The 14,286-nt window shown below is 44.3% G+C and overlaps 1 protein-coding gene and 1 long non-coding RNA gene across 2 annotated transcripts in view; one reads left to right on the top strand and one right to left on the bottom strand.

Annotated features, from left to right (window-relative positions):
* Nucleotides 1–908: 908 nt before the first annotated feature.
* On the bottom strand, nucleotides 909–2,933 carry LOC129481677 (uncharacterized). Its single transcript, XR_010120869.1, has 2 exons — nucleotides 2,444–2,933; nucleotides 909–1,991 (listed from the first exon to the last, which is right to left on the bottom strand). It is a non-coding gene; the product is annotated as an uncharacterized lncRNA (long non-coding RNA).
* A 1,512-nt stretch (nucleotides 2,934–4,445) lies between these two features.
* APOLD1 (apolipoprotein L domain containing 1) overlaps nucleotides 4,446–14,286 on the top strand; it is a 67,943-nt gene continuing 58,102 nt past the window's right edge. Inside the window, exon 1 of the mRNA XM_055280601.2 lies at nucleotides 4,446–4,752. Within this exon, the coding sequence (XP_055136576.1) occupies nucleotides 4,657–4,752 (96 nt within the window). The 5' untranslated portion in view covers nucleotides 4,446–4,656. The remainder of the gene's footprint in view (nucleotides 4,753–14,286) is intronic.

The following is a 14,286-nucleotide window of genomic DNA, read 5'->3' as shown; positions in this document are numbered from 1 at the left end:
GCTGGGTGGGGCTGAGGAACTGACAAGGAGCGGGGTATGAAGAGCTTGCTTTGATTTACAGCAAGTAGATAAATATTTGACTTGCATGAAGAGAAGCAATTTTGGGGAAGGGTTTGAATTGTTTTCTTTAAAGATGTAGTGTCCCTTTCAGAGACGGCTAACAGTTAAAAAAATCACAAAAATTTGAACACTGGCTAAAGAGAATTGCTATTTATTTTTACAAGAAGTTTATTCTCATTTGGGAGATCTGGTGATCTCCCAAGCTATCTGAAGTTTGTTAGATAGCTGCATATGGCTTTTTTAAAAAAGCAACGGAAACCTATCCTCAGTGCCCTCCCCAGTCTCTCTTAAAGTTGGAATTCACCAGTTAATTACTCAGCAGAATGGTAATCACTCTAAGTGGTTTGGGGCAAAAATTCGAGGTGCATGGGAGTTTTGAATATTAAGAATTGACCATCTGCTTTTATTAAATTTGTTGACAAAATTTCTTCATTATCTTTTCACTTCGGGCTGTGTAAACAGTCAAAATAATTCTAAATCGATATTTTTAAAGATCTGTAAGTAACTTCACATTAAAAAATGAAATATTTTTAAATTTAAAGCTGACTCTGTCCATTTATCCAAAGGAAAGTGTTATTTTTAAAGGAAGATTCATGTAGAGAAAAGCACACTTGTAGGATAAGTGAAATGGATACTACATCTTTAAATAGTATTTCATTGCCTGTGTATGGAAAAACCATTTGAAGTGTACCTGTGTACATAACTCTGTACAAACACTGAAAAGTTATACTAACTTATTTATGTTAAAAGATTTTTTTTAATCTAGACAATATACAAGCCAAAGTGGCATGTTTTGTGCATTTGTAAATGCTGTATTGGGTAGAATAGGTTTTTCCCCTCTTTTGTTAAATAATATGGCTATGCTTAAAAGGTTGCATACTGAGCCAAGTATAATTTTTTGTAATGTGTGAAAAAGATGCCAATTATTGTTACACATTAAGTAATCAATAAAGAAAACTTCCATAGCTATTCATTGAGTCAAATTGTAATGTGCTTTACCAAACAAGGTATTTGACCTGGCATTCTAGTCATATTTACACAAATGTAAATGTGAAGTGGCAAATATCTAGGTAATTCAGGCCCACAACTCAGATGATGTTTTATGTAGTCCGAATGTAGTTAGCAGTTACTATTTTCGTGGAAACACTTAGCTCTGTGTGGGTGGACAAAACTTTAGAAGGTGAAAATGGAAAAGCTACATTTTCATATGAATAAGATTGTCAAAGTCTGCATTAGTAAAAATATTTATATCTTCTAGGATATGAATGTGTCAAAACCAAAAAATCCTTACTTAAGTGTAGACTGACACATTTGCAGGATTGAAAATGAAAGTAACATGGTGACTTCTCTAAATTGTGTATTTACACATGAGAAGTGTGAGGAATTAAGGCAATTGTTTGGACCATCTAATGTATAAATCTCGTTTAAAATATTCAAACATATGGGCCCTTAAGAAATTGGTGTGCACTCTAGGTAGCTATTTTTGAAATTTAACTGGTCATACAAAAATTCAATTTCTATATTTAGAAACAAGGATATTTCCTTGTTAAAATCTACACAACCAAAAACTGGCTAATATAAGTAACCAAATCTGAGGGTTTTGAGTCTCCATAGCCATACAGCAGATACATAGTTTTTACCTAAGGAAAAAAGTATGACAAGACATTTTAAAGTCAGATTACTAAAATGATTCCTGTAATTCCACGTTCTCAAAAAAAAAAATGTGTTTAAGGTGTAATAGTAAATTCTTCTAGGACTTATTCTAGTAAGTGGGTAAATCGTAAAAATCTAAATTTGGGTTAAATTTTTTCGCTCAAATAGCTACATTTCCATTATCGTACCCCAAAAGGAGCTCTCAAAGAGTAGTTTGAACAGTTTTTGACCCGAAGATTTTTTTTTTTTTTTTTGAGCAGGTTGGACTCTTCGGCTTCCTGGAAGGGAAAAATAGGTCCTCCAGTGGCTGGGCTACATCTTTCAAGTAGGTGTTATTTTAATGAAAGACTAGAGGTGTTTTGTGATTTTGTTTAAAACTCGCATCCAAGAGTGTTTTTGGAAAACAGACTGAAGGAGCAAGAAAAACAATTCGAAATAGGGAGGAAGGAGAGGAGGGTCAGAAAATAATGAAATTAAAGTTCCTCTGAGTAAAAAAAGATAATTCAGAAAGTGTCTCTAACAGAGGAAAAAATACCGCCTGGATTGCTGCAGGCACCCGTCTCCTTTCCTAAAGAGGTCTCTTTAAACAGAATTTTGAGAGATTGCGTTTTAGTTATGCGGGCCAGGGAGAAGTGGATGCTCCCCGCGCCAGGCACGTCCACAGGAACGCAGCCCCGAGTCACCGTGTCCTTCGTCCTTTACCCGCCTGTGTCAAGCCTCCCAAAATGACCCGCAGTTCAGCTCGTCCTTCGCCGTGAACGTCCCTTTGCGGGGATGCGGCCGCCGTCGCCCGCCACCCCTTGCCCCGCTACCCAAGCCACTGCGCCGTCGTCTCCCCAAACTGCGCCGCAGTTCCGCGCCCGCCTGCCGCGGCAGTTGCGGGGTCGGGCTGGCTGGTGCCTCGGGACGAAAAGGCCATCAAGTGTTGCTCCCTCATCTGTAACGTGCAGCCCCCGCACTGTCCCCGTCGTCGCGCGCAGTTCCCGCGCCCGGGCGGCCGCGCCTCCGCCGCGCAGCCGGCCTGGGCGGTTTCTCAGAAACTTTCCTCCCTCATCCTCTCCTCTGCGCTGAGAAAGCTGCGAAAGCCCCCACTCCTCTCCGCAAACGGACTCTCCACCTGAGTAACCAGCCGCCTCCCCGGCCGTGGGGATATCGGAGCTAAGGGGAGAGCCTTCCCGAGTTCGCGGACCCTCCGGCGCTGCAGCCCGCTCCCACCCCTACCCTGGGCTCCAATGATCCGCAGCCCCGCGCATTTCGAAAGCCCGCCCGGCTCGCCGGCGCCCGGGGAGGGCCACGGCGGCGCGCAGCCCGGGCCCAGCGCCACGGCCGCCCGCGTGGGTCCCCTCCGCCCTCACCCCCGCTCGGCAACGTCCCCCCATCGCAACCCCAGCCGCCCTGCGCGGGGGGCTGGGACGGGGAAGAACTGGGGAAATGTGGGTTTGGGGGCGTGTTTGGGGGACTCCGGGAGCGTGGGCTTCACAGGCGGGGAGCGGGGCGAGAGGCCTCTCAGGCCGGAGTGAGCCCACGGCCCCGGCCTCAGGGAGCGACCTTCCCGGAGGCCGGGGGACGCTGCCTTCGCCATTTCATCTTCATCATCACAGCGCCCACACTTGCTCTTATCTCAAGCTCTTTGCACAGAAAAAGTGATTCTAAATCGCCTCTAGGATCTCCTGTCTGGTGTTCAGAGTATGAATTTCTTTTTAAAACTCGCTGTGTCTTTCACCTGGGCCACACCCTACGCCCATCCACCCCTCTCCGCCAAAAAGGAGGTAAAAAATCCTGCAGGCCCAGCTGGGAGTGGGGAAAGGGCCCACAGTCCCGCTGGAAAATCTCAGCGGCCACCTCCCGGATCCGGGCTGGCCTGGGGGCTGAGGTGGGGTGGGGTCCGCCGCAGGCCGACCCCGCAGAACCGAAAGTGCAGAGTTGACACGTAAGCCCCAGCCCCCCTGCGGCCGCCCGCGCCCCCAGCCTGTCACGCGTGGGGACACACAGAGCGGCAGGCATCGGAGCAAGCAGTACAAAAAGGAATGAAGGCGTTGGGCGCGAAACCTCGACGCGCCTCTAAAGGAACGTTGAGAAAAGGCAGGGAGCAGGGCGCGCAGCCGGGGGATTGCATCATTGCGGCTCCCCCTCCAGAAAACAGGCTCCGAACCGCGGCGACCATCATGGCGCTCGCGCCGGGCTGCGCTCCCCGCGCGCCTGCCCGGCGCTCCGGCCGCGGCCCGGGAGCCTCGGACGCGCATTTCGCAAACATTCTCGCCCTCTCCCGAGCGCCTGCCCCCACCCCCTCCTTCTTTCTGTGTATGTGCGTACGTGTGTGCGTGTGTGCGCGCGCGTATTTGTGTGTAGGGAGAACTTGCAGATCATTTTTTTTTCCCTCCCGTGCTGCTGGTTGTAAACTTGATTGGCATTGGCTGCGCCCACTGACCCCGACGCTGAGTCCGCTGAAGATTTAAGGTGGATCCGAGAGGCTGCAGCTTCAGGCGGAGTCTCGCGCACTACTTGGTTTCGGAGGAGGGGAAAAAAAAAAAAAAAAAAAAAAAAGCTCCGAACCGGGCGCCTGCCGCGTTTGCCGAATCCCCCGCGGTCCCAGCCCCCGCGCCCGCCCGGGGCCCCCTCCCCGCCTCGCGCGCCGCGCGCGGCCTCCGCCCACCTCCCACTTCTTCCCCATTGGCCAGCGCGTGCAGTTTGAATTTTTTTTTTTGATGCTTGTTTTCTTGTAAAAAATACAGTCCCCCAGATCGTGTGACGAAACCTGCTTCGGCAGCCCGAGGTGGGGTTTTGAGTCGGTTAGTGGAGGCAGTGGGCGGAGGATGGGCGGAGCTTCTGTTCCAAAAATTTCCCCTAAGTGCGGTTGACAGTGTGCAGGCAGGCGGGGGTGCGCGGGGCGGTCAGCGATCTGCAGCTTCGCGGGGACAGAGATGTAACCCAACTCGTTCACGGATGTTCCGCGCGCCGTGTCACCGGCTGCGGGCCAGGGGTACTCGGAAAGCGCGGGCAGGAGCCTGGCGAGGATGCACCTTCCCCTGCCTTGGAAAGGTAGAACTGGGGAGTGCGGGAGGGTGAAGGTGGCCCGGAAAAGAACACCTCTTCAAAACCAAAAAAAAAAAAAAAAAAAAAAAGAGGAAATAGAGGAAAAATGTGTTATTTCAACCGCCATTCAGAACCCATCATAATTCAGCCAGTCGGTGTCATTTTTATTGAATTAAATTTTAAAAAAGTTTTCTTTGATTTCCAGAGCGTTTTTGCGGGAGGAATATGTTAAAACAAACTCAAGATACGAAATGAGACTTTTGAAGTGCTTTTGATTTCTGGGTCCGGAAATTCTTTTGATAAAGCATGTGTACGTTAAGATTTAGGATGACTTTTTTTTTTTTTTTGTAATACAGGTCTAATGGAAATGACATTCTTTATGAATTAGAACCCAATTATGTTTTAAAGTTTATAATAAGTCAAATGATTCTTTCAGTCACTATGTCCATATTAGTGAAATTCTATCTCCATATTAGCGAAATTTGCGTAGACACACACCTTTTTCTTTTTGTCTTTTAGTCTTGCTGCAGTGTATCGGACGATTTTAACCAGATATCCAGCACTAGCCTTCTAACAGTTCCTAACTCAGTGGTGACATTTTTTACTTCTTAACTCTCCCCCAATCCTTCCTAGCTTAACAAACCTCTTAAGGTCCATGAAAGACCATAAACCAACCTGATTATGCCTTTAGCAAGGCTGTGTTCACTTAATCTCTAATCCCATATCATAAAGGTCTGCTAGTCACTCCTGACCTCCCGGAACCCACCTAACCAGTGTGGACACTATAAGAAAACATATGTGCTTTAATGGAATGAGAACTTTTTTGAGTTGAAGACACGCTATTCTCAGGAAGCAGTGAGCTCACCATCCCTGGAGTGTGAGTCAAGCACTAGTCTTGGATGACCCCTTGATAGGAACGTTGTAGACAAGATTCAAATATCAAATAGTATTTGGACTAGTGATTTCAAACTCTATTCCAGACCCCTGAGAAACTGTATTTCCAACCTTGGCATTTCTGTATTTCCACTAAATTAAGCCACTTTCCTCGCTCATTAGCATCTTGTAGAGCTGCGTGACTATTTGAGCGCTTGAATGTGGCTAGTCCAAATTGAGATGTGCTATATGAGATAAACACCACGTTTCCAAGAATTAGTATGAAAAGAAAATGTTAAATATTTCATTAATAATTTTAATATTGATTATCTATTGAAATAATATTTTGTCATATTGGGCTAAATAAAATATATTATTAAAATGAATTTCATCTGTTCCATTTTAACTTTTTTAGTGGAGTTACTAGACAATTTACAGATGTGTCTCAAATTATATTTCTATTGGCCATTACTGTTCAAGACTAACACCTGTGGTAACTTGAGGCCCCATCTTTAAGAGTGGTGACTATTAATACTGAGGAGTAGGTGGTAACTTCCAGCTGCCATCCTAACTTCTCAAATTAAAGTGAGACCCAAACTCAGCCTCTGAAAGCTTTATTATTTGTTTATTTATTATTATTATTCTTTTTTTTAAAAGATGGAGTCTCCCTGTCATCCAGGCTGCAGTGCAGTGGTGTGGTCATGTCTCACTGCAACCTCCAACTCCTGGGCTTGTGCAATCCTCCCAACTCGGCCTCCAGAATCACTGCAATTACATGTGTGCTCTGAAACCTTTTTTTTTTTTTTTTTTTTTTTTTAACTTTTTAGAGAGAGTCTTGCTGTGTTGCCCAGGCTGGTCTTGAACTTCTGGCCTCAAATGATTCTCCTGCCTTGGCCTCCCAAAGAGCTGAGATGACAGGCATGAGCCACCACACCTAGCATCTCTGAAACCTTTAAATAGAATTCTGCCAACATCTAACACCTGCTGTTTAATCTTTAATAATTAATTAATTTATTTTTCTTTTAAAGACGGGTCTCACTCTGTCACCCAGGCTGGAGTGCAGTGGGCATGAGTATGGCTCACTGGAGCCTCAAGCTCCTGGGCTCAGGAGATCCTCTACTTCAGCCTCCCGTGTAGCTGGGACTGCAGATGTGTGCCACCACGTCCAGCAGTTGTTTTACTTTTGTAGAGATGGGGTCTTGCTATGTTGACCAGGCTGGTATTGAATGCCTGACTTCAAGTGATCCTCACACTTTGGACTCCCAAAGTGGTGGGATTACAGGTGTGAGCCACTGAGCCCAGCCTGTTTAATACTTAATGTAGGGTTCAAGCCCAGACTATGGGAATATAGTATAGATATGTCTGATGAACTCAGACTTGGTAACCACAGCTTTTCACATTATGGCAATAGGAAGACTGGAGCCGGACACATTGGCTTACGCCTGCAATCCGCACACTTTGGGAGGCTGAGGTGGGCAGATCGCTTGAACTCAGGAGTTCTGGACCAGCCTGGGCAACATGGTGAAACCCCGTTTCTATAAAAAACAACAAAAAATTTAACCAGGTGTGGTGGTGCTGCCTATAGTCCCAGCTACTCAGGAGGCTGAGGTGGGAAGATTGCTTGAGCCTGGAAGGCTGAGATTGCAGTGAGCCGAGATCACGCCACTGCATGCAGGCCTGGGCAACAGTGAGACCCTGTCTCAAAAAAAAAAAAAGAGAGAAAGAAAAGAAAGAAAAAGATTGGAAACTCCAATATGTTAGTTGTGACTCTGGAAAAAAACTATTTAGACCCCACCCAAAACCTGCATAGGCAGAGCCTCACTGCTACTCTTCAGGAGACAGGAAGAAAGTGGGGAGACAGAGCAGTGTGCTCATTCTAAGACTGGGTCTCTAGCAGAAGCCTGCACAGTGGAAAGGTACACCATATTCTTTTTTTTTTTTTTTTTTTTTGAGACAGAGTCTCGCTCTGTCACCCAGGCTGGAGTGCAGTGGCGCAATCTCGGCTCACTGCAAGCTCCGCCTCCCGGGTTCACGCCATTCTCCTGCCTCAGCCTCTCCGAGTAGCTGGGACTACAGGTGCCCGCCACCACGCCCGGCTAATTTTTTGTATTTTTTTTTTTAATAGAGACGGGGTTTCACCGTGGTCTCAATCTCCTGACCTCGTGATCCGCCCGCCTCGGCCTCCCAAAGTGTTGGGATTACAAGCGTGAGCCACCGCGCCCGGCCAAGGTATACCATATTCTTGATGGGAACACCCAACATGACAAAGATGGCAGTCCTCCCTAATTCATCTGCACCTCTTTACACTAAATTCTGATAATAGGTTCTGATCATCCTGTTTCGTTCTTTTGTTGTAGCAGTCTGTCCACTCAGGACCATATTATAATTACTGTAAATTTGGAATATGTTTGAATTGCTGGTGGGACGAGTCTTCCACATCTCGATGGGTCCCTTTACTCCTTTTTTTTCCTCCAGAATTTTCCGGTTTTCTTTTGCTAGCCATTTTCCCTATGTGGATTTAAAATGAATTTGTCTAGTTTTAAATATAATTCTGTCGGCATTAAAAAAAATAAAGTGGAATTCTTTTCTCACACATCAGGATAAATTCCTGAAGAATTAAAGAGGATGAAGTAGAAAGAAATGAAACCATAGACATGCAAGGAGAAACCTCAAAGGATTTTAAAAAATAAAATCTCAGAGTTGGGGAAGGTCTAAGTACGACAATAAACATAGAATTCATAAGATGTAGTTTTTTTTCTCTTTGGTAGAGACAGGATCTCTCTACGTTGCCTAGGCTGGTCTCAAACGCCTGGCCTCAAGTGATACTCCTGCCTTGGTCTCCAAAAGTGTTGAAATTACAGATGTGAGCCACTGTGCTCAGCTGGGAGGATCTCTTGAGGCCAGGATTTTAAGACCAGCTCGGATAACACAGCAAGACCTGTTTCTAAAAAATAAAAATAAATAGTTAAGCTATTCAGGAGGCTGAGGCGAGGGGATTGCTCTATCCCAGGAGTTCAGGGCTGCAGCTCAGGCTACGATGAGCTTTGATTTTACTACTGCACTCCAGCCTGGCAGCTCTAAAAAAATAAAAATAAAAAAATAAAAATAATATAAAAATAATTTAAAAAGCAATGGTTTAAGTGGTAATTTGTATCTTACTTGTATTTAACCACAATAAAAAATAATATACAACTACTGGGACATTTTTCTTTTTGAGACCAGGTCTCACTCTGTTACCTAGGCTGGAGTGCAGTGACTGATTGTAGCCTTGACCTCCTGGGCTCAAGTGATCCCCTGCCTTAGCCTCCCAAGTAGCTAGGACTGTAGGTGCATACCACCATGCCCGGCTAACTTTGTGTGTGTGTGTGTGTGTGTGTAAGAGAGAGAGAGAGAGAGAGAGACAGGTTCTTGCTGTGTTGTCCAGGCTGGTATTGAACTCCTAGCCTCAAGTGATCTTCCTGCCTTAGCCTCCCAAAGTGCTGAAATTACAGGCATGAGCCATCATGCCTGGGCGACTGGAAAAATTTAAAGTTCATCCATGTTATGTCTAAAAGAATCTCACACAGTGTACTGGGTCATATTATTTGTGAGATTTCAGGCTCTGAAATCCCACTGCCTGGGTTTGAGTCCAGTTACTGAACTGCCATTGGCAAGTTATTTCACCTTTTAAAGTTTTTATTTCGGCCGGGCACGGTGGCTCACACCCGTAATCCCAGCACTTTGGGAGGCCGGGGCGGGCAGATCACTTGAGGTCAGGAGTTGGAGACCAGTCTGGACAACATGGTGAAACCCCATCTCTACTAAAAATACACAAATTAGCCGGGTGTGGTGGCAGGCACCTGTAATCCCAGCTACTCGGGAGACTGAGACAGGAGAATCGCTTGAGCCTGGGAGGCAGAGGTTGCAGTGAGCTGAGATCGTGCCATTGTGCTCCAGCCTGGGGGACGAGAGCGAGACTTCCTCTAAAAAAAAAAAAAAAGAAAAAAAGTTTTTATTTTTTTGTCTATATAATGAGGATGCTTATAACTCTCATAGGGTTATTAAAAGTATTCAATGGAATAATGTATGTGTTGTATTTAGCCCAATACATGGTATATAATAATGACCATTACATGTTTGTAAACAATCAAATTGGCCGGGCGCAGTGGTTCACGCCTGTAATCCCAGCACTTTGGGAGGCCGAGGCAGGTGGATCACAAGGTCAGGAGATCAAGACCATCCTGGCTAACATGGTGAAACCCTGTCTCTACTAAAAATATAAAAAATTAGCTGGGCGTGGTGGCAGGCACCTGTAGTCCCAGCTACTTGGGAGGCCGAGGCAGGAGAATGGCGTGAACCCGGGAGGCGGAGCTTGCGAGCCGCGATCACGCCACTGCACTCCAGCCTGGGCGACAGAGCAAGACTCCATCTCAAAAAACAAAACAAAACAAAAAAAATCAAATTAGTGCTGGCTTCGGCAGCACATATACTAAAAAAAATCAAATTAATGGGGATATCCAGTTTTTATTTTGTCTTCTCCCAGTAACCACAGCCAGTACTATGTTAACCTTGTCGATATGTCTTATTATTTTTAATTACTGCTGATACTACTGTTAAGAAAAACAAATATTTTAAATTGGCATTTAATAAAGACAATTAGATATGCAAAAACAGTCGAAATGGTAAATTTTATGTATTTTTACCGCAATAAAATTTTTTAAAGGCACTTGTTGAATTTAGTGTCACTTCTAATGATTTCCGAAAGGACTTGGTATAGATTTATTTGTGGTAATAAATCAGTAGCGCATACACCCACATACATATGCAATGGTGAATTGGGAAAAATGTTTGTAACCCATGTATCACAGGGTTAATTTCCCCAATAAATAAAGAGTTTCTACAAATCCATGAAGCAAACACAAACCAGTAGAAAAATAAGCAAAGGATATGAACACAGTTATCGGAAAAGGAAATATGAAAGGCTTTTAATACATGAAAACATGCTCAATTGTAGACTATTGGGATATAAACCATATACAGAATATATAAATATAGGTAAATTGAGGCACTCAGATACCAAGATGGCCATTTTTCTTTCTTGACAGTTTAATCTTTGCTTCCCTCCTTTCTATCTAAGGGTGAGTGATATTTTTCCAGCTTCACTGGTGACCAAAGAAGCAAAGAGTTTGCATGCGTGGAAGCCATGACCATCTTTCAGGTTCAGTGTAAAATCCCTCTCATCCAAATAATCTCATCTTTGGCTTAGTGGCATCTCCTGACTTTGTACATAGAAATCCCCCGAATCAACCTCTTAAAGCCAGCACAACTGTAAGTATGTAAGAGGCTGATTCTCTCAACACATCCCCATTCACTCCTGCTTTTAATTTTAATGCCTGTACGTTGCTGGTAATACCAGTCTCTCCAAAACCATCACCGTATTCTGGCTTTTCCTTCAAGCTCTCTATTCTCTTTTAAAAGCCTCATGAAGAGTTGATTACATGATAAACATAAATTGTCTAATTAGTAGAGAGAAACTATGCTATGCAATAAATGGTGTTAGGTTACAGCTAACCGTTTGGAGAAAAATATTAAATCCCCCTTACATACACACACATTTTATATACTGTGCATTTAAAATGTGTGTACTTTTCAGCTGGGCACCGTGGTTGTTAATTACTGCTGTTATTACCGTTAAGAAAAGCAAATATTTTAAATTGGCATTTAATAAAGAGAATCAGATATGCAAAAACAGTTAAAATGGTTTGGTCTTAATGCGTTATGGAAACTTTACACCTGTAATCCCAGCACTTTGGGAGGCTGAGGCGAGAGGATCACTTGAGGTCAGGAGTTTGAGACCAGCCTGGCCAACATGGCAAAACCCTGTCTCTACTAAAAGTACAAAAATTAGCCGAGTGTGGTGGTGCATGCCTGTGATCCCAGCTACTTGGGAGGCTGAGGCAGGAGAATCGCTTAAACCTGGGAGGTGGAGGTTGCAGTGAGCAGAGATTAAGCTAGTGCACTCCACTCCAGCCTGGGCAACAGAGCGAGACTCCGTCTCAAAAAGAAAAGAAAAGAAAAGAAAAAGAAAAAGTATGTACTTTTCTACGAATTTAATTCTGAGAAATAATCAGACGTATGACTAAAGACATATTTACCAAAGTAATCACTGTAATGTTAAATATTAGATTTTAAAAAGAACAAGGGAGTGAACAACCAAATAAAAACCCTTTAGATGTAGGGTTACAGAATTGATTATTTGATTGAACTAACTGTAGTATATGCAAGAAGGGTACAAATTATAGCCATTAAAACACCCTGGGTAGCTTTATATGTATTAATAGTTATATGTCTTGGCTGGGCAGGGTGGCTCATGCCTGTAATCCCAGCACTTTGGGAGACTGAGAGAGGCAGATGGATTAAGCCCAGGAGTCTGAGACCAGCCTGGGCAACATGGTGAAACTCTATCTCTACAAAAAACACCAAAAAAAAAAAAAAAAAAAAAAATTAGCTGGATGTGGTGGCACAGGCGTGTAGTCGCAGCTACTCAGAAGGTTGAGGTAGGATGATCACCTAAGACAGGAGGTCTAGGCTGCAGTGGCCGTGATCACACCACCGCACTCCAGCCTGGGTGGCAGAACAAGACAGTGTCTCAAAAAAAAAAAATTATACGGCTTAATGTTAAAGTTTCCATAACACATTAAGACCAAAAGCAGGCACAGAACAGTATCTATGGTATGAATGTATTTTTGTGAAAAATTTAAAAATTCACATGTATATAGGCATACAGTTGAAGGTTACTCACCACATTAACATCTGTAGTTCCTATTTCTGAGGGCAGGATTATGAAGAGACTTTCCCCTGTTTGCATTTTTAACAGTAGATTTTAACAAGGAAAAAACCATGAAGGTGTTTCAAGTTTTTTTCTTTTTTTTTTGAGACAGAGTCTTGCCCTGTTGCCGAGGCTAAAGTGCAGTAGCACGATCTCGGTTCACTGCAACCTTCGCCTCCTGGGTTCAAGCAATTCTCCTGCCTCAGCCTCCTGAGTAGCTGGGATTACAGATGCGTGCCACCACACCCAGCTAATTTTTCGTATTTTTAGTAGAGACAGGGTTTCTCCATGTTGGCCAGGCTGGTCTCAAACTCCCGACCTCAAGTGATCTGCCCTCCTCTGTCTCCCAAAGTGTTGGGATTACAGGCGTGAGCCACCGCGCCCAGCCGGTATTTCAAATTTGAAAGAATTATCTTTACAATGTCTTGAGCGTGGAATCAGAGTTTCTCTTTATGTCTCACATACGGCCTCGTTCTTCTCAAACATTAGCAGAGCACAAGGCATTTGTATAATAATTTTTCCTCCATTTTTCTATCTAACTTCAGATGCCATTATATCTGTACATGAGTTATGAGGAGTGTATGCATGTTTGTGCACATGGTTTGGCTTCTGGGGCACATAAATGAGGTATAAATATCATCCCCATTAACTCAAGGATATCTTAACAAACCATGGAAAATTGAGGTTATTCCATCTTTTTGCCATATGGGATTTTACTGGTAACATGATCCCAAAACTCACATTCCTTGATCTTTGGCACTTGGCACACTCAGGGAATCCGCCTGGGAATTCAACAGATCAACTCCCTGCCTTAGATTAGTTACTTAGGACATAGTGCTGGGAAAATAGTTTTACATTTCAAGTTAGCCGACTAATCTTTGGCTGTCCCTCTCCATGTGACTGACCTGGGGCAAATCTTAGAATCTCAGAATATTGGCTATGGGAGATCACTGTATCGATTCTTTCCATTTTACAGATGAGAATATCCTAATTCTTGATTTCCTGTAAAGTGGGGAAGTTAAACGAAGATGGTTTATAGATTCCTTCTGGCTTACAGCTCTGTGATTCCTGTTTCCTAGTCAAGATCACACATTCCATCCCTGTGGGTCAGGTTATTTTTCAGGGAAGCTAGAGTCCTGATTTTTGGCCACAAACCACATATTCAGAATCAAAAGAAGATGATCTTATAATAGCGTAGGCTGAACAATGAACGTTTATAATCTCACTAGAAAAAAAGCACGTGAATGTGTAACCTAATGGTTGCTTAGTAGTGCCAGATATTGCTGCAGTGTCGCGTGCACTTTCAGGGAGCCTTTACTAAGGCCAGGCTCTGTGGGCTTCAAGGTCACAAACAGGAGCGCTGGCCTCCTGGAGCTCCACAAGGCGTCACAGCTGTAATTATTCCGTGGAATTTAGGTGAATGTTGTGAAGGATGAGTGCCATGAAAGGACCTCAGAGCTCCTGCTTCATGCTCTAGCAGTTTGGGTCCCAGACAAGGTGACTAACTGAGGAAGCAAGCAGGGGCTAAAATCGAAACTCCTTCCCCAAGCCAGCCTGTGTTTACTGAAAAGAAAAGGGCCTTTAAAATCCACCAACACTCCCTTTAGCTGAGCAGCCATTTATAGTCCCAGCTACTCGGGAGTTTGAGGTGGAAGGATCCCTTGAGCCTAGGAGTTCGAGTCCACCTGAGCAACAGAACAAGACCCCGTCTCTAAAACAAACAAACAAACAAGATAAAAAACACCATTCCATCCCCCTCACCTGCAGTGTCTTCCCCTGTGTTCCGGTGGCTGCCTGTAGGACGCTGTAAGAGTTTGAAACAGGGGCCCTGACCTAGAGCAGGGGCTAGAGAATCCCTC

This window comes from Symphalangus syndactylus, chromosome 5, assembly GCF_028878055.3.
Source record: "Symphalangus syndactylus isolate Jambi chromosome 5, NHGRI_mSymSyn1-v2.1_pri, whole genome shotgun sequence".
NCBI lineage: Eukaryota > Metazoa > Chordata > Mammalia > Primates > Hylobatidae > Symphalangus > Symphalangus syndactylus.
Note: the sequence above shows the minus strand (reverse complement) of the source record. Positions and strands in the feature narration are given on the sequence as shown.